Source organism: Arachis hypogaea, chromosome 10, assembly GCF_003086295.3.
Source record: "Arachis hypogaea cultivar Tifrunner chromosome 10, arahy.Tifrunner.gnm2.J5K5, whole genome shotgun sequence".
In the NCBI taxonomy this organism is placed as follows: Eukaryota; Viridiplantae; Streptophyta; class Magnoliopsida; order Fabales; family Fabaceae; genus Arachis; species Arachis hypogaea.
The window spans coordinates 2793998-2819433 of record NC_092045.1 but is presented as its reverse complement, the minus strand read 5'-3'; the positions used below and the strand labels follow the sequence as shown (position 1 = coordinate 2819433).

Here is a 25436-nt window from a genome sequence, read left to right as displayed (position 1 = left end):
CAGAGATCTTCTCCTTCAACGCCTTGTGCAAACCTGATTGTATCAACACATCCTTGACTTGTATTTGCCACAAGCCAAAATTGATTCTTCCATCAAATTTCTCTATTTCAAGCTTCACAGCACTTGAATATCCTGACATTGTTACAACCGTATACTGGAATAATATAACTCAACTGTAGACCGTGCACTAGGAAGGGTCCCCAGAAAAGAGAGGTGGGTCACAATGGACACACTTAAATACCAGGTCTTTTCTTAGCCAGAACCTTTCCAAACTGCACTTTCACAGTGTCACACTGCCTTCCAGCAACAACAACAGCAACCAAAGATCAGCCTCAAGCCACAGGACAAAATTATTTTCTGATGTGGAAGGTCAGATTAGGCTGCAACCACAAAACATACTAAGAATAAATCCCACCAAACAGAAGCTCTGATACCACTTGTTGGGAATAAGACACCATTCTCCCTTGAGAAAATACCTTTGACAGAGAAATAAAATAGACACAATCATAACACAAGAATTTAACGTGGAAACTCCAATTACCGGAGAAAAAACCACGGCCGTTGTCAAATGACAACCAGAGAATATCACTATGTGAAAATTGTTACAACACATAGACTTCTTTCTCTCTAACACTGGCACCCTAGTACACCCACACTCTCTCAAAGCAAATATCTAACTACACCTCACAACACTCTCTAATCAAAGAGTATAGAGGAAAAGAAAAATCAAATACAAGCTTAAAGTGTTTCCGACTGGTGCAAAAACAAATGGAGAACTTAGCCTCATATTTATAGCCTAGGCCACCCACTCCATTTGCTATCCTAAGCAATGTGGGACTTTCAACCAAATCCTAACAATTTTATCCTGATATTATAGAGATAAAAAATTTATAGAATTAAATTATTTTTATAAAAATAATTTAAGGGATGAATATTCTCATCAACTAAAAAGATAAATATTTTTGTAGATTAAATAATAAATTTTTTAGTTATTATTTTTATGTGAAAGACTTTAATCTTTTATTAATAATTAATTTTAATATTTATTATTTAAAATTTAAACAAATTTAATATATATATATATATATATATTTAATTAGGTATTAAGTCAATTATACAAATAAAAATACAACAACAACAACAACAACAAAGCCTTGTCCCATTAAGTGAGGTTGGCTACATGAATCAAACGACGTCATTGTGCTCTGTCATGTATCATGTTTACAGAGAGACCGTTTACATGTAGATCTCGTTTGACCACCTCATGGATGGTCTTCTTAGGTCTTCCTCTGCCTTTCGTCCTTTGTCCATCTTCCATCTCATCCACCCTCCTGACTAGATATTCTATCGATCTTCTTCTCACATCTCTAAACCACCTGAGACGCGATTCAACCATCTTTTACACAATGGGTGCTATATTCATTCCTTATTTTATCCAATCGCGTATGACCACTCATCCATCTCAACATCTTCATCTCTGCCACACTCAGTTTATGTTCGTGCTCCCCTTTAGCCGCCTAACACTCCGTACCATACAGCATAGTGGGTCTTATAGCGGTGCAATAGAATTTACCTTTAAGTTTTAAATGCACTTTTTTGTCGCATATAAAACCAGATGCACTCTGCCATTTTGACCAACCTGCTTGGATCTTATGATTTACATCCTTTTCAATCTCTCCATTATCCTGTATGATGCACCCAATATACTTAAAACTTTTAACTTTTCCTAGGATGTTTTCTCCAATCTTCACCTCTATATTGGGATTTTTCCTTCTCAGACTGAACTTACATTTCATATATTCCGTCTTGCTACGGCTTATGCGTAGACCATACACTTCTAAAGATTCTCTCCATAACTCCAACTTCTTATTTAGGTCTTCCCTTGACTCTCCCATAAGGACGATATCATCGGCAAAAAGCATGCACCATGGCACAGGCTCTTGGATGTGCTCTGTGAGTACTTCCAAGACTAATGTGAAAAGGTATGGACTTAAGGATGATCCCTGGTGTAATCCTATACCAATAGGGAATTCCTCCGTCACACCACCTTGAGTTTTCACACTAGTTGTGGCCTCGTCATACATGTCTTTAATTGCCCGAATATATGCGATCCTTACTCTCCTCTTTTCTAAAACCTTCCATAAGACCTCCCTTGGTACCCTATCATATGCTTTTTCCAAATCAATAAACACCATATGTAGATCCCTTTTATTACTATGATACCTCTCTATCATCCTTCTTAATAGGTATATCGCTTCAGTGGTAGATCTTCCTGGCATAAATCCAAATTGGTTCTCTGTTACTTGTGTCTCTTTTCTCAACCTTCGTTCTATCACCCTTTCCTATAACTTCATAGTATGACTCATAAGTTTAATCCCTCTATAGTTTTCGCAACTTTGTATATCCCCCTTATTCTTGTAGATAGGTACCAAGGTGCTCTTTCTCCACTCATCAGGCATCTTCTTTGACATTAAAATCTCATTAAAAAGCTTGGTTAACCAATTGATGCATTTTTCTCCAAGACCCTTCCAAATCTCAATCGGGATATTATCAGGTCCTACTGCCCTGTCATTTTTCATCTGCTTTAGAGCCTCTTTTACCTCGAAGTCTCAAATCCTTCGATAGTAGTCAAAGTTTTGATTTTCTTCCCTTGTGCATAATCGACCAAGGTTCGGAAGAGTCTTCTGTCCCTCATTAAATAACTCGTAGAAATAGCTCTTCCACCTTTCATTAATCTTCTCCTCTTGAGCTAACACCTCTCCATCCTTATCCTTTATGCACTTAACCTGATCCAAATCTATCATTCTTCTTTTCTGGCTCTTTGCGATTCTATATATACATTTTTCTCCTTTTTTCGTGCCCAAAGACTGGTAGAGACCCTCATATGCTCTTGTTTTTGCTTCACTTACAGCCACTTTTGTCTCTTTCTTAGCCGCCTTATATTTTTTCTAATTATCTGCATTGCGGCATAAAGACCACTCTTTAAAGCATTCCCTTTTTATCTTTATCTTTTCTTGTATACTCGCATTCCACCACCAGGACTCCTTGTCTCTTGGTCCTATTCCTTTAGATTTACCAAAACTTTATTTTACTATTCTTCTAATAACTTCTGTCATCTCCCTCCACATCTCTTCCGCGCTTTCATTCTCATCCCACTTTGCTTCTTCTCCTACCCGTCTTAGGAAGCTTCTTTGTTCCTCACCTTTCATCTGCCACCACCTCGTCCTTGGGTTCTTCGTATGATGTCTTTTCCTCAACTTTTGCTCAACGCGAAAATCTATGACGAGCACCCTATGTTGTGTTGTCAAACTCTCTCCTGGGATAATTTTACAGTTAATACAAAATTTTCGGTCGACTCTCCTCAACAAGAAGAAGTCGATTTGAGAGCTTGTCATGCCACTCTTATAGGTTATAAGATGTTTGTCTCTCTTTTTAAAACATGTATTTGCGATGAGAAGATCAAAGGTTGAGAAAAAGTCCAAAATAGTTTTACCTTCGGCATTGATCACCCCCGAAACCATGGCCTCCGTGAATACTCCCATATCCAGTCACTTCTCTCCCAACATGGCCATTTAAATCTCCTCATAAGAAAATCTTATCTCCCAAAGGTATGCCTTGAACCAAACTCTCTATATCCTCCCAAAACCTTATCTTGTGTTGTTCGTTCAAACCCACTTGCGGTGCATAGGCGCTAATCACATGGAAAGCACATCCCTCCACCATAAGTTTGATAGAGATGATCCAATCTTTCACCCTCTTGACATCCACTACGTCCTTCTTCCACTGCTTATCCACAATTATTCCAATCACATTCCTATTCTTCACCTTTCCTGTATACCAAAGTTTGAAATCAGAAGTATCCAACTCCCTAGCCTTTGCACCAACTCATTTCGTTTCTTGTAGGCACATAATATTAATCTTCCTCCTTGTCATGGTGTCCACCACCTCCATGGACTTTCCTGTTAGAGTGCCTATGTTCCATGTCCCAAATCTCAACCTTCTGTCGCTTCGACCTTTACCTTTTACTTTGTGAACTAGCTTATTTACCCTCGTCCGTTCACGAAAACGCGAGAACCCTTGCTCATTTAACACTACATCCGGGCACCGATGCAGTGGCTCTTGCTTTGACACCATACTCGAGCCATACGGCGCGTTGCTTCCGGGCAACGACCTAGCTTTAGCGCAATAATGTCTTTGATTCATGTCATGGGGTTCGACTATATTTTTATGTTGGTTGCCGAAGACCTAACACAACCCTCCTCCTTTATCCGAGCTTGGGACCGACTATGTACCGCAAGTGTAACATAGGCGGAGTTTATACAAATAAAAATAATTAATTTTTATATTTATTAGTTAAAAATAATATTTTTCTCTCTTTTATATAAAAATATAATTAGATATTAGTATAAAAATTTATGTTGATAGTTATAAAATCAACTCAAAATTAATTTTTTAAACAATTGAATCTTGATTTTAATTATTAATTGTAATATTAGTATTCTGTCTAAATTATATGTAATAAATATTTGAAAAAATATATATATATATAATAATATATTTTTTATGTGAATAATATTATATAAAAATTTAATTATATTTGATTATAAATTTAATGTATTTTTTATGATTTTATGAATTTATTTAAATTATATTATTTTATTAATTTTATTTTTTATTGGAATAGATCAGAAAGATAAAAAGAGATAGAGAATGAGAAAAAAAAAGAGACAGAAAGTTAAAGAAAAAGAAAAAAATGTTAATTTTAGAAAAAAATTTATTTTAATTATAAAAATATCTCGTAACACAGTTTAGTTTATCAAATTAGTAATATAAATATAAATATAAATTATAAGTTATGTATAGAATAAAAAGAAAAAAAATTAGAGAAGAAGAGAAGTAGAAAAGATGATGAAAAAAATTTATTAGTTTTTTAAAAAATATTTTATCTCACTTTTAACAAAAAAGTGTTATAAGATATATTTTTATTATTAAATCAGTAATATAATATAATTATATTATTTTAATATTTTAATTTTTAATTTTAATTTAATTACAATAAAAATATTATATTATATTATATATTTTAATTGTCAATTTTATAATTAATTATGAATAATAATATATAAAAAATAAAATGAATAAAAAATGAAAAAAATAATTCTTTAATTAAAAAGTAATTTTAATTATAATAAAAAATAATATATAATATATTTTAATTATAAAATTAATAATATATCATTCGTTAATAATGCATCATAATAATCAAGAAAATTGAAACGAATATTTGTTGTGTTTCTGTAAGTTCAGTTGTGACGAAATGATGATGTTATACATATCAAGGAACACATACCATTCAATATCAATTAAAAGTCAATACCATCGATCACATACTTATTCAAGGGGCTTTCCTTTTTTTTCAAGAGCTATTTGAAATAAAAGAATAATTGACTTTTGATCCACGTAAAATGTTTTTAAAAAATATCATAATAGATAATGAATTATTCCTAAAATCTGAAATCAAGAGTTTTTATTAGAAAACAACATATTAACTAATATTACGTTTAATTAATAAAATGACGGATAATGTCTATTAATTTACTAGTAGTAGTACATAGATATAATTAATTTGTTGACACAAAATTGAATAGAGATCATTTATATTTTGAGATAAAATAAATAAATCAACCCTGCTATCAGAATATTTATTAGGTTAACTAATCTTAGACGAGAATAAATTATGCTACTAAATTTAAGTCTTTTAGCTTGAAAGCTTAAATTTAAAATGTACAGATGGTCTTTTTTTAAATTTAAACATTTATTTAATCAGACTAATAAATTAATTACTAAATCAATTCAATTTAATTATATATAAATGGTGTTTAATAACATACTTTGAATTCTTCTATGTTTAACAGAAAAGTAAAACAATACGACATTAGGGTTTTTCTTTTTGCTCATGATGGAAGTTGAAAAGTACCATCAGTAGACAATCGAGAAGTTCCGTTTTTATGATAAACAAATAAAAGATAACAAAAAGACAAAGATTGAAATGGAATAAAAAAAATATATTGAAATTGAATAAAAATAAAAATGATAGATTGAAATTGAGTACAAAAATTAACTTTATTTTTGACGCAATAAGAAAGGGACTTTTTAACCTAATTTATCAACGCCATAATTTAGAAGAGGGCTGCTACACATACAAGTTTTTTTGACTTACAAGTCTTACAAATTGGTACAAGTTTAACAAAATACACGCATTACACTCCCACATTCAAGAATAAATAAACGCACGTTATTCAACCACTTCCTGTTTTCAAAGCGCACTACTCACCATGCATTATGAACGACTCTTCTTCTTCCTCCATGAAAACGAGTTTCTTGCCAAATTTAAAGATAATGGAACTTCAGAAATACATCCAAATGATTACAAAAATACACCCAAATGATTACAGAAATACACTCAAACGATTACAGAAATACACCCAAAGAATTATAGAAATACACTCAAACGATTACAGGAATTCACCCAAACGATTATAGAAATACACCCAAAGGATTACAGAAATACACCCAAAGGATTACAAAAACTACACCCAAAATTCGTTGAAGTACACCTTATGCATAATTTATAACTCTTTCTCTTTCTCCTCTTCATCTGCTGCTGCTTCTTCTTTAAAAATGATTTCAGAGTTTGATGTAAAAAAATAATGGAAATCGAGAATAACGAAGAAAAAAAATAGAGAAAAAAGTACGTAAATGAAGAAGGAGAAAGAGAAGGCAAGAAACAAAAGAAGAGAAGAAGAAGGTGCAATGAAAACGTGCAGTAATGGTTGAAGAAGGAGAAAGAGAAGGCAAGAAACGAAAGAAAAGAAGAAGAAGACAAAGAGGAAGAGGAAGAAGAACGTGCAGCAAGAAGAAGAAGAAGGTGCAGTGAAAACATGCAGTAATGGTTGAAGAAGGAGAAAGAGAAGGCAAGAAACAAAAGAAAAGAAGAAGAGGAGGAAGAGGAAGAAGAACGTGCGCAAGAAGAAGAAGGTGTACTTGTAAAGACTTGTATAAAAAACGCTTGTATGTGGAGAATTTCTCAATTTAGAAATTAAATCGAAAGGACTCCTCAATCTTCTACGCAATTTTTCAATACAATTAAAAAGGGACTCCTTAACCTCAATTGTCCACACTAGGGACGGATCCACTTCTTAGGGTGTGAGGGCAAGCGCCCCCACTACAATTTGAAATTTTATTAAGTAGTATATAATAATAATATTTATTTACCCCCACTAAATTATTAAATTTGATCTCATAATAATTTTTTATTCAACTTTCGACACTTGATAGCCAATTTGAGAACATCATATTAGATGTCCATTATAATGATCAATTTTCATATTTAAATAAGATTAATGTTCTTTCTTAGAAATCGACTCGAAAGAATATTATCTATCCATTCGTGTTTCTATTTTTAAAATTAGCTTTAGTTTTTTTCCGTAATAACTACACTAATTGAATAAACTTTTTCAACTATAAATATCATCAAGAGCTAATGGCATGAAAGTTGAGTTTTAAATAATTGTTTAACGATATATACAAAAAAAAAGACATTTTAATTATATTGTCAAGGTTTTAAAATATAAATATAAAAAATTAAATTTTAAATTATATGTTATTATTTAAATTACTATTTTAGTATTTTAATTTGTAATTAGATATTTTGAAACCTAATCATATTTTACAATAACAAAATATAATTATATCAACAATTATGCTATGTATATATAAAATAATCACTTATACAGAATAAATCTTAAAATACAAATTTTAAAACACAAAATACATATTAAAAATAAGTTAAATGATATTTGTATTTATACACAAATTTATAGTAGATAATTTGATAGCTAATTTTTTTATGTTAACGTAATATTTTTATTATAAAAATTTTTATCATGCTATATATATTTTACCCTTACTATCAAAATTTTTTGGATCCGTCACTGGTCTACAGCATAATTTCATCACGAAACCAGAAAAAAGGGGTTTTTGTTGACAAAAAATATTGGACATTATTTGAGAAAATTTTTCGTTTTGGACATAAGTGGATGTTTTCTCATTTTTGGACAGGATAGAGCGGGTGATGATTTTTAATTAAGTACTACAGATTTGTTGCTTTGTTGGGCCTCTATCCATTTCATACTTTTCTTTGGGCCTTAATTAACCCTTGTTTCATGCTCAAGTTTCATGAGAAAGATGGAAGTATGGAACACAATTTTTTTTGTTTGAAAAAAATTCATGAAGAAACACTTTCCCTGTAGGGTTATTAATTTGTGTTTATTAAGCGTATATTAGTAACAAAAGTTTTTGAATTTTATTTACTTTAATAAATACATAGAAAATGAAATATTAAAAATTTAAATTATATATTTTTTCTAAAAAAAATTAATTATTGATAATATTAACATCTATTCTAAAAGTATATATTAAAATTATGGCTAAAATTATTGCAAATTTTTACTTTAATAAATACATATTAAATATATTAAAAACTTATATTTTATGTAAATTTTTATAAGCTAGCTACCATATATGATTCTATGAATGTGCCTTTGATTGATGCATATTCCAATTTCTAAGACAGTGCGCATCATTAGCTAATGGGAAAAGAATGAAGAAGCAGCATAAGTTGCCTCTAAAAATGAAATTACTACTTTGTATACTCTCATTTTTCGACCAAGCAAAATTCATTATCATTGCACTTTATTTTAGCAAAAAAACAAAGATGAGTTGTCGTTAATTAAGTTGACTTGCTTGTTTATAGTAGTTGATAGTGAAATTGTTGCGCATTGAATCAATTCAATAAGCTTGTAAGAAAACCATAGCGGGCCACCTCAAAGAAACAAGTAGTATATATATTAAGGCTATTTATATTGCTTGGAATATTCCTAAACAAGTTATAGAAAATAACGAGAAAAATCTCATAATAATATGCTGCTTCTACTATAATGTATAATAGGTTCAAGAACAACTTCGCTACCACAATCTCAAAAGATATAACATAAGAGGCAAAGAAACTACACACTAAATCTTAATAATAATAAAGCCGCAGGCAATGACCATTTATTTCAGCCAATGAGCTGGTAAAGACTGATTATGCGACTAATAAAAATACTATTTATATATTAAAATCATTCATTAAAATTAATTACTAATATATTTATATATAAATAAATGTAGATTTTATACTAATTAATTTTAGTATATATATAACATAATTCACTAAAGTTACATGTAATGGTGGACTATACCTGCAATTACATTTGTTGACCAAAAAAATTGGTTATCACATAAAAAATTGTTAGTGACATAACACAATTTTTATCTGCAATTTAAGTTGTTACAAAACCTTTTACAGCAGTATTTTTTTTATATTAATGGTTGATTTTAATGTACATATAATATTACAGGACCCACCACTACTAACCTAATAAGATTGGGTTCATCCATTAGAATATTGCTGTAAGTTGAAAGTTTTAGGCTTCTTTTTTTTTTTTGGTCTGGACAACTCGATTCCTTTTTAGGCCTTGTTTGGAACCAGTAGCATAAGAAGACAGGCTATAGACAATTCATTATGTCGTGTTTCATAGGGGTCTTGGGGAAGAATTAGGATAATGTTATGGTGCATTGTACCTTTCAATGAAGAGTGAAGATTACTCATTTTATAATAGAAAAAAATCGTCTACAAATTTAGTTAGAATCTTCACTCTTCGCCGAAGAGTTTCCAAAGAATTAACACGGATGAAGAGACATATAGAAATCCATCCTAGCCATTGTAAGGGTAGTAATAGCAATTTTCACCCAAATCATGCCTGGGGGTTATTATAGACGAGATATACTGTAAAGGAGAGTCAGCAAAGAAGTCAATGTTCAGAACATATCTCAAAAGAATGTGGATTCGAGTCCTTTCTAGTTTCTATTGCTATGAACACTCTTTTCATAAGCACAGACATACACTCTGACCTTGGTTGACTGACCAATATTAAAGCCACCTAAACTTTGTCAATACCCATAAAAGAAGGGACAAGACACTATAATCAATACCCAGAATTCTTGGCGGAAGAACTTCTAAGATTGCTTGGAATCTTTTCTCACTCTACTCTTAGAATATTCTAATGACGAGAGAAAAATTACAAGAGTTGATAACAAGGCTACACTAAATGTAATGACAAAGACTAGGTTAGAATGTGCCTTTTTCCCAGAAGGAATTCTCCAAAGAACATCAGCTTCATACATAACATCAGCATCATTGTTGGTCAATTTGAAGAAATAATTTTGATTTTCTGACCTTTCCTTTGTGCTGCAGCGCACCAGAATATCAGGCATACCAAGTTCAACTGTGGAGTAGCCACTTTCATTTAGAGGCTGCAATAGAAGGAGAAGGAAGGAAAGAAAATCAGGTAACACAAGAATAGTCTAATATTCAAAGAAAACTAATTTTTGTTCTTTTCCATGTTACAACTACGAAGATGTTAGAAGTTTTAAGACTACTAGTAAAATTAAATTATCCTGATGAATAGATATGCTATTGATTATTAATGACTAAGTAGATACTGTCACCTCATTTCATCCAATAACTCATTATTTCTATTGAAGATTTCCACAAATATTTTGACTCAATAGCATTTCTCATTTTCAGATGGGGTTAAATTCCACTTGGACAATAAATATTTTGAAATTTGATTTGTGCTTCCAGAACTTTCAAAACAAGAAAGGATGCCATTGCCACTCGACACTACTAGAACCGATAACAGTAGAGTATTACCACATATCAGGGAGCCTCATGCAACAAAAGGGGGGCAATTCCTCCCCCCCCCCCCTCCCCTCCCCCCCAAACTTCAAATTTTCTTTATAAGTTGCAAACAAATTTTAGTTTACCCCCCTAAAAAATTTTATTTTACTCTCTTTCTATTGCAAAATTAATTTTTGGCCCCTCCCTAAAAATTCAACCTAGCTCCACCCCTGCGCCGTATATAGCACCAGTGAATAACAGAAGCAAATAGAAAAAAATGACTTTCCCATCTTTATATCATAGCAAATGCAAGACTATACTATAAGCTTTTATTTTTTAAAACATTAGATTAAAAAATATATAACTACAAGGAGCTAATTGAAAATGGCACTAAAAAAGAAGGGTAATTGAACTTAATAGCCTCTTACTTGATATCGCGCATGCAATGGAAGCTCAATCTTGATATCAGTTGGCTCTAGAAATTTATTTGGGTCAACAACCAAATGTATTTCAACAGCAGAACGATTAGACAAGAAGGAAGGAAGTTCCAGATTTGTATCACCAAAGACATCAACATCATTGAAGACTGCAAGGAAAGAAAAAAGTTCATTGGCATGAAAAAATGAGATAGTCCTTTTTTTGTGTCTAAAAATTAGGTTTTTTTAAACAAAAGTGATAGTCCTGAAACTATGAATTTCTTTTCCTTTTTATTCTGAAGCATGTAAAGTACATACCACCACGCTGAACAAGTCGCTGTAGTTCAAATGGATCAGCAAAAACCCCGGTAGGTAGTCTTTCAATAATTATGAAGTCACACGAGGAGCTTAGAAGTTGGGACGAAGACTCTAATTGCTGAGATTGAAATTTTAGTAACGTAGACACATGACGATGAGAACCTTCGCCAATAAGATCTCGCTTCAGAACTGACAATCTTGGCACAAAATCATGGTTTTCTGGAAGCACTTGACACAAACCAACATTGTCTTCTTGAGATATAAAATTATCAAAAACTGAATCATGTAATTCTATGTGCCTGTCAAAATAAGATTGCATCACAAATTTCTTGACGGGATGAAAGGTTCTTTCATTTCCACTGTTGAAGTTTGAATTTGCAGAATCCACAATCTAGAATTGCAAAACACGATTTGCCAAAATTAAAAGAAAATAAGGGCATGATGTGGATGTCTATATGAGCACGAGCATGATTGCATTGAATTCTTTCATGTGTGTATCAAAGATAATAATCATAAAATTCGATTATTGCTTTTGTCTTTCAGAAGTGACTTGGGCTAGAATTCTCCAAAATGAGAATTCTTACACTGAAAAAATTTAAAAAAAAAATTGTTTACATTTGTATAAATATATTGCATTGAGTGTAGATCCCCTTCCTTGATTTACAAGATTCTCACTTTAAAGGGTACAAAAGTACAAAACCACGAAGGTAATAGACCAAGCACAACTGACAGATCTGTATAGGTATGATCTAAAATTCTAAATTGCACTAAACAAACATGTAATGTATTTTTTATTTTGATAGGAAAATAAATACTATTGGAGAGAGAAGAGAGTAAGAGACAAATTAACTAAGAGGATATGAGATAGCTTACAGGAGATGATATAAATGAACTCCACACCAACAAATATATACACAGTCCAATAAATTGCCTCCAAGTCTTCATGGAGAAACTGAGTAACACCACAAATTTGAAACAGGTGAAAGATTAGAGAATCACTAACTAAATGATCAATGAATCACATATGCCATTTGTTTTCAGCTCCTGCATCATAGTTCATAGATGACAACTTGGCCAATTGAAAAAACATACTAATGTTCCTTCTTTTTCACCCAAAAGAAAAGGCAATAATCATGCTAATAATCATCAATTTTTTTCCGGCGAAATTACTGGGATATCTATTTAAGGCTAGTTAACTATGAAATATAGGCAGTGTTTGTGCAGTCAAAGCACAACACCATTTGCATTTTCTAAAATAAATCATTGAAATTCTGATTGTTTAACGAGTGCTTAAAAGTTGTATCAGACATTTACTGGATATAATAAAAGGGGTGCGCATACACACAGAGAAGAGCTCACATGGAAAGAGACCTTACCTGTACGCGTGAGTAAACCACCAAAAAGTTTCACTTAAGATCTTTGGTGTTACTACAGCACCAGCTAATTGAGAATTAAGACGAGACACCATCCTCTACAACAGAATTGTATGTCTTTGGCCACATCAACACTGAAGAAGCAGTAGGTTTATTTTCTGTTTAACTTTTCCAATCAGGACCTTGAACAGAACTGCAATAAATAAATAAATAAATAAAATTATAAACACAAACAAAAGGATAAAGAGCATGAAGGATAAGAAACCCTCAGCCTTGATACCAAGAACAGTAACTTACAAGCCTAAATCAAGTGTTGACAAAGAAAAAGGTTCAAATTAAGTTGAAAAATGATTCAGAACAAAAAGGATGACTTATTGTGGTAAAAGGATTTACTTATGTAGTTGACAAGATGACATACATTTTCCAAAGAACAGAGCACAACATGCATAACATGCTCTGTGGTAGGGGTGTTCGCGGTGCGGTTTGGTTCGGTTTTTGATGGAAAAGTCATCCGATCCGATCGTCTAATTAAACTGCGGTTCGGTTTGGTTCCAAAACTATCCGAACCAAACCAAACCAATTAAAATCGGTATGGTTTGATTCGGTTTGTTCGATTTTTTCAATCAATTCAAAAAAAAATACTACCATACTATTTCACAAAGCTATAACATTGAAATCGACAAACACAAATACACAATAGCTAACAAAGTTAACCACTGATAAGTGATCACAACAGTTGCCAAAAACAACATCAAGTTCCATCGCAATTGAAGATGAATTTGAATCTACATCTTTATCAAGGGGCAATTGTGATCACGTCACCTTTCATTCTCATTCAAAACATGATATTTCAAGTTTCTCACTCCAATATGATACTTGAAAATAGTTTAGTTACATGTTACCTTGTAATCAAGTAAACGATTAATCTTGATCCCAGATCAAGATTACAAAATGGATCAATGGAATGAACAACAAAGAAGCTCCATCTGATGGAGTACAAGAAGGAAAAAATATCTTGCCACTAAGAATCACAATAATCCTTGAGGAACAAATATAAATTTCGCTGGCAAGCATGACAGATATGTGAGGACCAATACATTTATGCAACTGCTAACTTTATGAATTGCAAATAAAACATAGCACATGTAGTAATGCTTACAAATGCACGTCTAAAATTTAACACAACCGTCATAATTTACGCAACTGCCAGGACAAAATTCCAAAATTCTTATGAAATGTCTCATTATATACCTGAATCATATCCTTCTAACTCATAAAAGGAGAAAAACTCACACTAATCAACTTCATTCTTGCAAGCACAAATTATCAAACGGAATTCAAGGAAGGGATTATCAAGCACAATTACTTAACTGTATAATATGCAAAGGAACAAGATGTCAATTATATTCCAAAATAAAAAAGTCTCCATAATTCTAAATTGATAATTTTAAGGCTCTATCATTGTCACCTGTTGCCATTCCCTAAATTAGGTGCCCAAGCAACATCTCGAACCCAATCTGTATGCATTTGAAGAGCCGGGAAGCAGTCCAAGTTATCAACATTCAACAATAAATCAATAACCAGCATCCAGCAATAAACTGAACAATAAATCAATAACCAGCATCCAGCAATACCAAATTATCAACAATAAAATGAACAATACACTGATCTCAATAAACTGAACAATAATTCAATAACCAGTAATACCAAATAACAACAAAAACTGAACAATAATATGAACAATAAAATGAACAATAAACTGATTTCAATAAACTGAACAATAAACAGCAACCAGCAAGGCAGCAACAATACCAACAATAAAATAATTCATCAATAATTCAATACCAAGTTACCAACTTTACCTAACAAACACTCAAACAGCAAGTAGCAACAATGCACCAGTAAACAGCAAATGGTAAACATTACCTGAATCGGTGGCTCGGGCTCCATATTAACTTGGGAGGAAGGCTGAGTGGGAGACTGGGAGGTGCTGGGTTGAACTGATGATAGTGGCCAGAACCCATAAACGCTGCTGGGTGGTGGCGTCTCAACGGAGACGGCGTGGTGCTGGGCTGCCCTGTTGAGTCAGTGGCTGGCGTGCTGGCCTGATGTGCGACAGCTTCGTGTTGGGATCTCTGCTCTGTCCGCGTCTCCGCAAAGAGGAAGGCTTCGGCGTTGGGATTCGGAGGAAGGCTTCGCGGTGGTGGGGCTTGGGAGGAACGTGGGTGCCGCAGGTGTGAAGATTTGGAGAAGAGAGAGCAACTGAGTACTGAGCTAGGTTAGGGATTGGGGATACGGGGGTTAGGGTCAGGGACGCTCACACTCGCGCAGCACCACGCGTTTCATTCGTTTGGGGGGGGGGGGGGGTTGGGTTAGTAATTTTTAGGGTTTTTTCCTAACCGGTTCGGTTCGATTCGGTTAGGATTTTTATAGTCAAAATCAAAAACCGAACTGAATCGCAAAATACAGTAAAACAAGTTTTTTCGATTTTTTTAGTTTTCGATTTATTCGGTTTTCGATTATTTCGGTTCAATTTGTCGGTTTAATTCTGTTTGGATCGAGTTTGAACACCCCTACTCTGTGGGTACATAGTTTAAATTCCCACAAACGCTTAACTCTACTTCTTGAAGTGCAGACTCACTTTGAAAATTACAATGGTTGGAGTGGTCAACTTTCCTACCTTTGGGAAGTAAATTCTTATATGAACCCCTAATTGTTGCGTTGAAAGGGGAGAGAAGATATGTGCTTTCCTATAATAAAAAAAAGCAAAAATGCAAATCAATTTGTGTACAAATTGTCTTTATATCAAACTCAATTATACACAAGTTTGAGAGTCTAACTTTACCTATAGTTTTTCTTTAGGAATGTACTGGTTAATTTTGTTCAACATGTATCAAGATTATTAGACTTTTATGTTTTAATGTTTATCAGTTGTATTCTGTTCAGTTTTGAAGAAGGAATCCGTAGGAGCTTAAAATATAAGATATTTTATTTTGGTAGGCAGCAATTAAGATGCTAGTAAGTTAAATGTTAAATCATGAAAATGTTATGTACTATAATTATGTTTATTTACAAATGCTTTTGTCAATGTATATTCTATCCGGCATAAGGACTGAGTCCACAATTCAAGTCTGCAGTAGCTCAACAAATATATGTTAACTCTCCAGCTTGATAACCATGTTGCAGAATGTCAAACAATCCAACAACAATCAGCTTTCAAAAAACTGTTATATATTTGACAAAAATGTGTAATATAATTTCCATTTTGGTGAACATAGGCGGAATAAGCATTATGCCATTATATCTTCATCTAGCATCATTAAACAACAGGAAAATCCAAATTTCACATGAAACATGTATGCTGAAGCTTATTGACATCCATATAAAAATCAACCAATCTCCCTAAGCACTTTAGCAAATTCTAAGACACCAATTCAATTCATACAAAAATTAGCTCGTGCACTTATGCTAGAGAGCTAACATATCAGTGTTTCTTAAATCTTGAAATATATGGCTTGCTAGGTAAAAAAAAAACAAAAAAACAAAAAAACAAAAACAAAAACTTGTTCATCAAAAGAGACTGACAAATGAGATGTGGGAATGTATTCCAAACTCCAAGCACATTCATAACAGCACAAGAAGCCTGACTAATTCCAAAAGAACTTCAATTTGAGCATTATTATTATTATAAAGAACCCCTCACTGCACAATTAATACAACCACAAGGGTATATTAATGCTCACATGTAAATAGCAATATCATGTGTTTAAAAACAAAAACAAAAACTTGTCCATCAAAAGAGACTGACAAATGAGATGTGGGAATGTATTCCAAACTCCAAGCACATTCATAACAGCACAAGAAGCCTGACTAATTCCAAAAGAACTTCAATTTGAGCATTATTATTATAAAGAACCCCTCAATGGCCAATGAATACAACCACAAGGGTATATTAATGCTCACATGTAAATAGCAATATCATGTGTTTAGAATGAGTCTTTGACTTTTTTCTCTCAGCCAAATCACTACTGCATTGGAGATTAAGAACTTCATAGAAATGCTTTGCACCACTTAATGTCACACACATCAAGCATATCCACATTCTTTTGCACTTAGATTGGGTGTGGAAACAATATCAAATAAATCTCCCACCTCATCTGATAGTGAAAAATGTGCATCAGCTTGCTGTATGAGACAAAAAGTGCTTACAAATAACATAACTCGGCATCCAAGGTAAAAAATGGATTGTATCAAAAAGCAATGAATTGAACAAAGTACAGGAAAGACAGTGAAACTGTGAAATGTACCATTGGCAATAAAAGCACAAGGAATGTGACATTCCATTATCATTCCTTGGCCAATGAAAAATAACATCAACGGATCTGAAACAATTTCGTCATCCTCAGACACGAGAAAGGTATCAATGAACAACCAACTCGCTGTAAAGATGACTCCAAAATTTCAAGCTTGCAGAAAATTTTAGGAACAAAAATTATAAAATTATAAAAGAAAAAAAAACTGAAGATATAAATGAGTCAAGAACAACATTTAGCAGCACGATTAACTTAGCAGAAAACACAAATGAAAAAGAAAAACGAATATGAAATAGCATTGTACTGTGATCATTTGGATTCCAAGGACTAAGCACTTTGCTTCAAGAGAGTGATCTGCGGCTATTCCAAACTCGATATATGAAGGTTAAGCGCGATCTAAACCCTAGGAGAAAAGGGTGTAAATTTATTCGTGTAAAAGGAGGACTCGCTGATTCAATTTTCCACAAACCGGATTCAATTTTTGAACCAGTTAAAACAAACCAAACCAATTCAAATCGGTTGGATTCGGCATGGTTCAGTTTCAGTTTCAGGTTCTCAACGTCGCTTACCACCGGATCGGGGTCTGGGTTCCTGGATTTCCTTGGCAGGGCTCGTTGGCCCTGCAGAGCATGGGCAATAATTCAAGATATCCAGATGCTTTTGGTCTAACGGGGACTCCCAGGGATGGAGTGAGGGGTGTACATGAGCCGGGTGAAATAGAGTTTGTCCTAACTCAAATCCGACTCTAAATATGTACCGGACGTATTTTACAGACCCTAATCTGGTCATAAATCCGATAAAACCTAAACACTTTTGGGCCACAATTATACGGGATAAAAACCGGGCTTTTACTAATAATTTGTTACAAAGAAGTTGTTAGCCAAAGTTGAACTTGAATCTCTCCATGAATCACAATTCCAGATGCTAGGAGACACAAAATGTAAACACTAATGCTAGTCATATCAATCCCAAAACTTATTGAATTCTCTAGGCCTTTCTTTCTCTCAAAGTGAACCTTCTCTTTTTCTTTTCCATCATTGCATTTACCATCTTTGAGACTTTCTGTCTCTAACCTCATTCTTCCATGCTGCCCTTGAATTCATCAATAGCAATGCACAAACATTAGAAGAACACAGTGCTGGTAAAAAAGAAAATCTAAGATGGTATTGAGCAACAAATCACCAATAATTAAGCATTGACATATTTTAATTAAAATCAGAACAAATCAACAATAATCAAAACATGTTTTAATTAGGATCAAAACAAATCAGAACCAAATAAGGAGAACAAAGCAACAATAATCAGAACATATTTTAATAAATTCAGAACAAATCAGACCCAAACATGGAGAACAAATCACCATTATATGTAATTAAAATAAAAACAGATCAGAACCAAACAAAGAGAACAAATCAATAATAATTAGAAGTTCAGAACAACAAATCAATCTTATAAATTATAATAATAAGTTCTGAACAAATCTAGCATTATAAATTATAATAACAAAGCTCAGCCCTTAATCCTAGTTTAGAAAAAAAAAAGGTTCAGAAGCATTACCAGAACCAGCGCCAAGAAGAAGAAGAGCGGCTGAGCAGGGGCTTGTGACCTTCTTCACCAAAAGAGCACTGGCGCCGAGGAGAAGAAGACGAGCAGCGCCGAAAAGAAAGGAACAGGGGAAGAAGAGGAGGAGAAGCGCCGAGGAGAAGAGGAGCAGGAGCAGAGCAGTGACCTTCACACTTCGCGGCCGCTGTTGGTGGCGTCGTGACTAAGGTTCTCCGGCGGGCAGTGCGGCGCAGAGAAAGCGCGGAAGCAGAGCAGCTGGTTCCGAGAAGCAGTCCAGCAGAAGCAGAGCAGCGCCTGTTCCGAGGAAAAACACAGTGAGGCCAGTGATGGTGGCCAGTGGGTGTCTGAACGGTGGCCGGTGGGTGATTCGAACTCTTACTGGGCCAGGTCGAGTGATTCGAACTCTGGCACAGATCCGGTTGAACGAGAAAATCTAGGTGTAGTAATTTTGTTAAAATTTGGTCAGTACTTAACCATCAAAAGTAAAATAAATAATTCTGCACTATTAAATGTAATCTCCTACCATTAAATATACTTATGATGGTTGATTAATGGCTATATATCACAACCGAAAAGTTCGGCATACAAGCGATTAGGACTTCTAAGCATTACAAGTTAATTAATTCCTAACCCCCTAAAATTTGCTCCAAGTGCTACGTCCGTTACATGTATTATATATAACTTCCAAATTTAAAAGATTTGTTTCCTTCTTCGTTCTCTTTCTTTCCAAATTTCTTCGTTCTTCTTTTTGCGCTTCTCCCCTACTTTTTCGATCGTTCTTTTTCCTTCTTTTTTCATTGGTTTGTTCTTCGTCATTGACGTTAGTTCCTCTCTCTGTAACTCTAGTTTCGTTTTCTTTTCGATTTTCTGGTTTTTGAAATCAAAGTTTGAACTCGTTTTGAATAGAATGGATAATTCAACCTCAGATTGTCAGCTGAATCAGGGCGAAGTGGATTATGAATTTGAATCTAACGTAGTTGTTGAAGTTTGATTTACATACGATTTACTCTGAATTTTGTTGCAGTTATTTGTCTAAAAAAATATAAAATGAATGTTGATTTATATAGTGATATAACAAAGAGTAAATATAAAATGTGAAAATGAATTAGAATTATCTCAATTTACACCTATTAAAAAGAATTTATTAATATTGAAAGGATATAATAACCTATATAAAATTAAAGAATAAGAAAATATAAAAAATAATATTTAAAAAATCCTATTAATATTGAAAATATAGAGTAATCTATATAAAATTAAAACACAAATAAAATTGATATATTACGTATCAAATACAATTAAAAAATATGGATATACTAGGGACTATTTCAAGTGTAGAGTTGTGTACAATTTAAATTTCTTTTGAATAGTATATGATAATAATATTTATTTGTTCCATTAGATTATTAAATTTGATCTCACAACAATTTTTTACTCAATTTTTAGTACTTAATCGTAAATTTAAAAATTTCATATTAGATATTCGTTAGAATGATCAATTCTTAGATTTAAACGAAATTAATATTCTTTCTTAAAAATAAACTCAAAAGAATATTATTTATTTTCTTTTGAAATTAGCTTTAATTTTTGCGTAACAACTGTATTAATTGAAAAAAAATTTCTAACTATAAATATCAATAAAAGTCAGCTTCTAATTATGTTGAAAAGTAAATTTTTAAATAATTGTTTAGTAATATATATAGAAAGAGAGAAATTTTGATGGCAGTGTTAAGAGAAAAATTACTTAATTTTGTAAAAATATAAAATCTAAAACAATAGAATTTTAAATTATATATTATTATTTAAATTACTATTTTAGTGTTTTAATTTGTATATTAGATATTTTGAAAGCTAATCGTATTTTATAATAACAAAATATAGTCATAACAATAATTATGTTATATATACATAAAAAATAACTATTTGTATAAAATATATATTAAAATATAAAATATACATTGAAAATAAGTTAAACAATACATGTATTTATACACAAATACATAGTGGCTAATAGATAATTTAATATTTAATTTTTTATGAACACATACTATTTTTATTATAAAAATTATCATGTTATATAAATTTCGCCCCCACTACCAAAATTTTCTGAATCCGTCACCGAGTCCTATGATAAAATTTCTCTTTGTCAAGGAGAAGACACGAGTTCAATTCCCGCTATCCGTCCCAAAAAACTATATTAATTGTATGTCAGTTCCAAAAAAATGCACCTTGAGATCCAGAAAATTGTATGGTAGTTCCAAAGAAACGCACTTGAAGATAAAAAAAAATCCAAAAAATTCTTTGAAAAAGAAAAGATTTTTTGACAGTATTAAAAGCTTAAAAATCTATATTAGTTGTATGGTAGTTACAAAGAAACCCACTTGGAGATAAAAAAAAATACAAAAAACTCTTTGAAAAATGAAAGGTTTTTGGACGACATTAAAAATTTAAAAAACTATATTAATTGTACGGCAGTTTCATAAAGAAACGCACTTTGAGATCCAGAAAAAATCCAAAAAATCTTTTGAAAAAGTAAAGGTTTTTGGAGAGTATTGAATGCTTAAAAAATTATATTAGTTGGATGGCCGTTCTTGATTCATCTCGTCAATATTGTAGAATTCTAAAAAAAAAATAGTAAATTTCTATAAAGTTAAGAATGAATCTAAAACCACTTAAAATTGACGTAGCATCATATTAAAAACCTAAGAAATTAATAATAAATACGGAAGTTACTTTTACCTCTATTATAAAATATTACTAATAAATAGATAAATTATGAAAAGATAATATAATTATTTGAGGAATTTTTTTTGTACCTAGTAAAATGTCTCTAATATATTTTCTTACTTTTATCTGTTACAATTTTTCGTTATGTAAGTTTTTGGATAAATAGTACACCAAAAACAGTAAAAATAATAGATATTATGCGCTGAAAACAGTATTAATTTCTATTATTAATTAGATTATTCTGTGAAAATAAAATCAACAAAATTATATAAAAACTTATTTACAATATCTATCCCCAAATTATTAATGATTTTATATAAATACTGGGATAAAAGCAACTTAGAGCTATTTATCTCAATCTTAATCGTAACTATTTAACTATAAAACTCTATAAGTTGCATCCGTCATGTATAGAACTATGTATTTAACATTCTAGTACTTACTTGTGACTCTATTATCCTATCTTCCAAAAATAGATACTTTGAAAAAACATGATCATGCTTCAAGGTCCTTTCCTCTGTGAAGATTGAACTATAAAAAATATTTGTCCAAATAACCTTAATGTCACATTCAAAAATTTTTATAAAAATATCTTTATCTGATTTGTGTGATTAAAAAGTAATACTTATGAAATATTATTGACACATTAAATTCGTCTGTTAATAATATTTTATTAGCATTGTTTTTTAGTCACACAAATTAGATAAAGACATTTTTATAAAATTTTTTAGATGTATTATTGAAGTTATTTTTTATTTTATATATATACTATATTTTATGTCTTATAAAAATTTTAAATTTACGTGTTTCTTTTAAATTGTGTCTCATACCTATGTTAACATCTATGTATCATAACTTTAAGCACTTTTTGTCTCATTTTTTAAATCTATATCTAAAGATGCAGTCCAAAAAAATCTTAAAAATCATTTTCATTGTTATTTTTTTATTAATTGCATAACATCTAATTAAACATACAAATATCATGAGTTTAATTTTATTATGTTATTTTAGTATCATATTTGTATTATTATTTAATTGAATCGTTCTTTTTAATATAATTATGTATATTGATATTATATTAATATGATATTATATAATTAATATAAAAACAAATAATAGGTTTTTAACTATTTTTATAAAAATATATAAATTCGAATTAAAATGAATCATTCGTAGGTCTTTAACTATTTTAAAAACTTAAGACAACTTATATATCTTAATAGAAAAACTTATGAATTTCACAGATATTTATAGATAATTAAATTTTGCTAAAACATAAACATTTTAAAAAAAATTAAGAAATCATTTCTTACTTATTTTCTTTCTCTCATTTTATAATCGATTTCAAGAAACAAAAAATCAATCTGTGAAATACGTAAGTCTTGTCTTTATGTGGATATTAATCTAATAAGGTTGTAATCTTGAAAAAGGGATACCCAACAAGGAGAAGATTTACATTTTTGTCTTCTTTTTCTTATTTTATTCGATTTTTATCAAATATTTTTTAAATTATTATATAGTTTATGTGTATCTTTGTATAGCTAAGTTTTTAAATTAGTGAGTGATCAAATAAAATATTTGTTCATATAAGACTGCAATTCTTTGTGTGGATATTAATAAAATCTGATAAGGTTGTAATCTTGGAAAAGGGATCGGATACCCAGCAAAAAAAAAATTTACATTCTTGTCTTCTTTCTCTTATTTTATTTAATTTTTGCCAGATATTTTTTTTAATTATTATATAGTTTATGTGTATCCTTGTATAGCTAAGTTTTTAAATTAGTGAGTGATCAAATAAAATATTTGTTCATATAAGACTGCAATTAATTATTATTATTATTATTATTAGGGGTAAGTATGATTTTGATCTCCAACGTAGGGGCTGAAAATTTATTTCGTCCCTCGCATTTTTTTTGCTCCAAAATGGTCTCCAAGGTTTCAGTTTGTTTTAAAATCGTTCTTTTTACCAATTATATATTTTTTTATTACCAAATTACCCTTTATTAAAAAAATTATAAAATAAAATAAATATAAAATAAATAGAAAAAAAGAAAAAAGAAAGAAAGAAAGGGGGATACAGAGAAGCGGGGTGGTGGGGAGAGAAGGGGGGAGAGAAGGGGGACCCCATCCGCCGCACCGCCGCCCCCGCCCGCCACTTCTTCTTCTTCTTTCCGCCGTCGCACCGCCGCCCGTTTCTTCTTCTTCTTCTTCTTCTTCTTCTTCTTCTTCTTCTTCTTTACCGCCAACCCCACCGCCGCTCGTCGCCCGCCGCTTCTTCTTCTTCTTCTTTTTTTTGTGAAATTTCTGGATTTTTTTGTGAAATTTGTTGTGGAATAGTATTGTTGCTGAAATTTGAATTTGGAGTATTGTTGAATTTTTGGAGTATTATTTCTGGAGTTCTTGTTTCTAGGTTCTTGATGATGATGATTTTTTGAGTTGAGTTCTTGTTTGTCTAAGTTTAAGTTCTGGATCTAAGTTCTGGGTTCTGAAGAGGATGACGATGATGACGTTGATTTTCTGAGTTTTGGTTGGTGTGATGCAGATGGTGATGGAGTGGCAGTGGGTAGGGGGTGGGGGGTGGTAGTTCTGGTTCTGGTGGTGGTGGTGGTGGTGGCATGATTTTGGGAAAGAAGGGATAGGGGCATTTTGGTCCGAAGGACGATTTTAAAACAAACTGAAACCTAAGGTACCATTTTGGAGCGAAAAAAAGATGAGGGACGAAATAAATTTTTGGCCCCTACGTTCGGGACCAAAATCATACTTATCCCTTATTATTATTATTATTATCAATTTAAGTAAATTAATAAAACAGAAAGAGTACATAAAGAGCATGCAAGGATAATAAAATTGTGAAAGAATAAGGAAAGAAACGATGAAGAAATTTTATTAATTGTTGATTGATTGAAATTGTAAACTATAAAGGTAAAACTAAATATATATAGAGCATTGACCTATGAAAGATATAAAGCAAATAAAGATAAGATAAAGATAAATAAAGATAAGATAATAATAAAGACTAAAATTATAATTGAATTTGTGTATTCTGTTGGGTTGAATTTGTAGGCCGTGAGACTTTTTTATTGTTGTCATGGACTAAGGTAGAAGAGTGGTTTAATACCCCCGCAAACTGGAGGATGAAAGATGTTAAGAACACCAAGCTTATTCAAATTAAGATGGAAGGGTTGAGAAGACAAAGGCTTGGTGAAGATGTCAGTTAGCTGCCCAGAGGAGGGAATAGGGAGAAGTTTCATCACTCCAGCTTGAACTTTTTGTCGAACCAAGTGATAATCAACCTCTAAATGTTTGATCCGTTCATGAAAAACTGGGTTAGCAGCAATATGAAGAGCACTATGATTATCACAATATAAAACTAGTGGGCGGATAAGAGAGATGCCTAAAAATTGTAACACATTTAGTATCCATTGAAGTTCATAAGTTGTGTTAGCAAGTGCACGATATTCTACTTCAGTGGATGAGCGAGCAATCGTGGTTTGTTTCTTGATCTTCCAAGAGACTAAAGAGCTGCCTAAGAAGAAACAATAACCAGTTAAAGATCGCCGAGTGTCAGGACATCCGGCACAATCAGAGTCACTAAAGCCGAGAAGTTGAATTTCTGATTCTCTTAGAAAAAAAGTCCTTTGTTAGAGCTAGTTTTCAGATATTGTAACACGTGCTTGGCAGCTTGAAGATGAGATTCAGTAGGTGATGCCATAAATTGACTTAATTATTGAGTGGCATACATGATGTCTGGTCGAGTAGTGGTGAGATAGATAAGACGCGTAACCAAACGGCGATATACAAAAGGGGTCAGATAGTAGGAAACTTTTGTTTTGATATAGTCTTGTGGTACTATCCATTGGAACAGAGGCAGGCTTAGCACCTAATAAACCAGAATCCTCCAAAAGATCAAGACCATATTTTCTCTGAGATAAGCATTCCCTTT

General features: G+C 32.0%; 1 protein-coding gene across 3 annotated transcripts; it reads right to left on the bottom strand.

Annotated features, from left to right (window-relative positions):
- Positions 1-9845: 9845 nt before the first annotated feature.
- On the bottom strand, positions 9846-19267 carry LOC112714623 (uncharacterized). 3 transcript variants are annotated; one of them, XM_072204430.1, is made up of 7 exons: positions 18761-19267; positions 14817-15640; positions 12894-13083; positions 12391-12469; positions 11518-11908; positions 11212-11369; positions 9846-10416 (listed from the first exon to the last, which is right to left on the bottom strand). In XM_072204430.1, the coding sequence occupies exons 3-7, from the start codon at positions 12983-12985 to the stop codon at positions 10120-10122; spliced, it is 1017 nt and encodes a 338-aa protein (XP_072060531.1). In that variant the 5' UTR covers positions 12986-13083; positions 14817-15640; positions 18761-19267; the 3' UTR covers positions 9846-10119. The 3 variants fall into 3 exon arrangements, with proteins under 3 accessions (XP_072060531.1, XP_025622041.1, XP_072060532.1); XM_025766256.3 differs by lacking the exon at positions 18761-19267 and adding an exon at positions 14359-14407; XM_072204431.1 differs by lacking the exon at positions 14817-15640 and having other exon boundaries at positions 18761-19175.
- Between the last annotated feature and the right edge of the window lie 6169 nt (positions 19268-25436).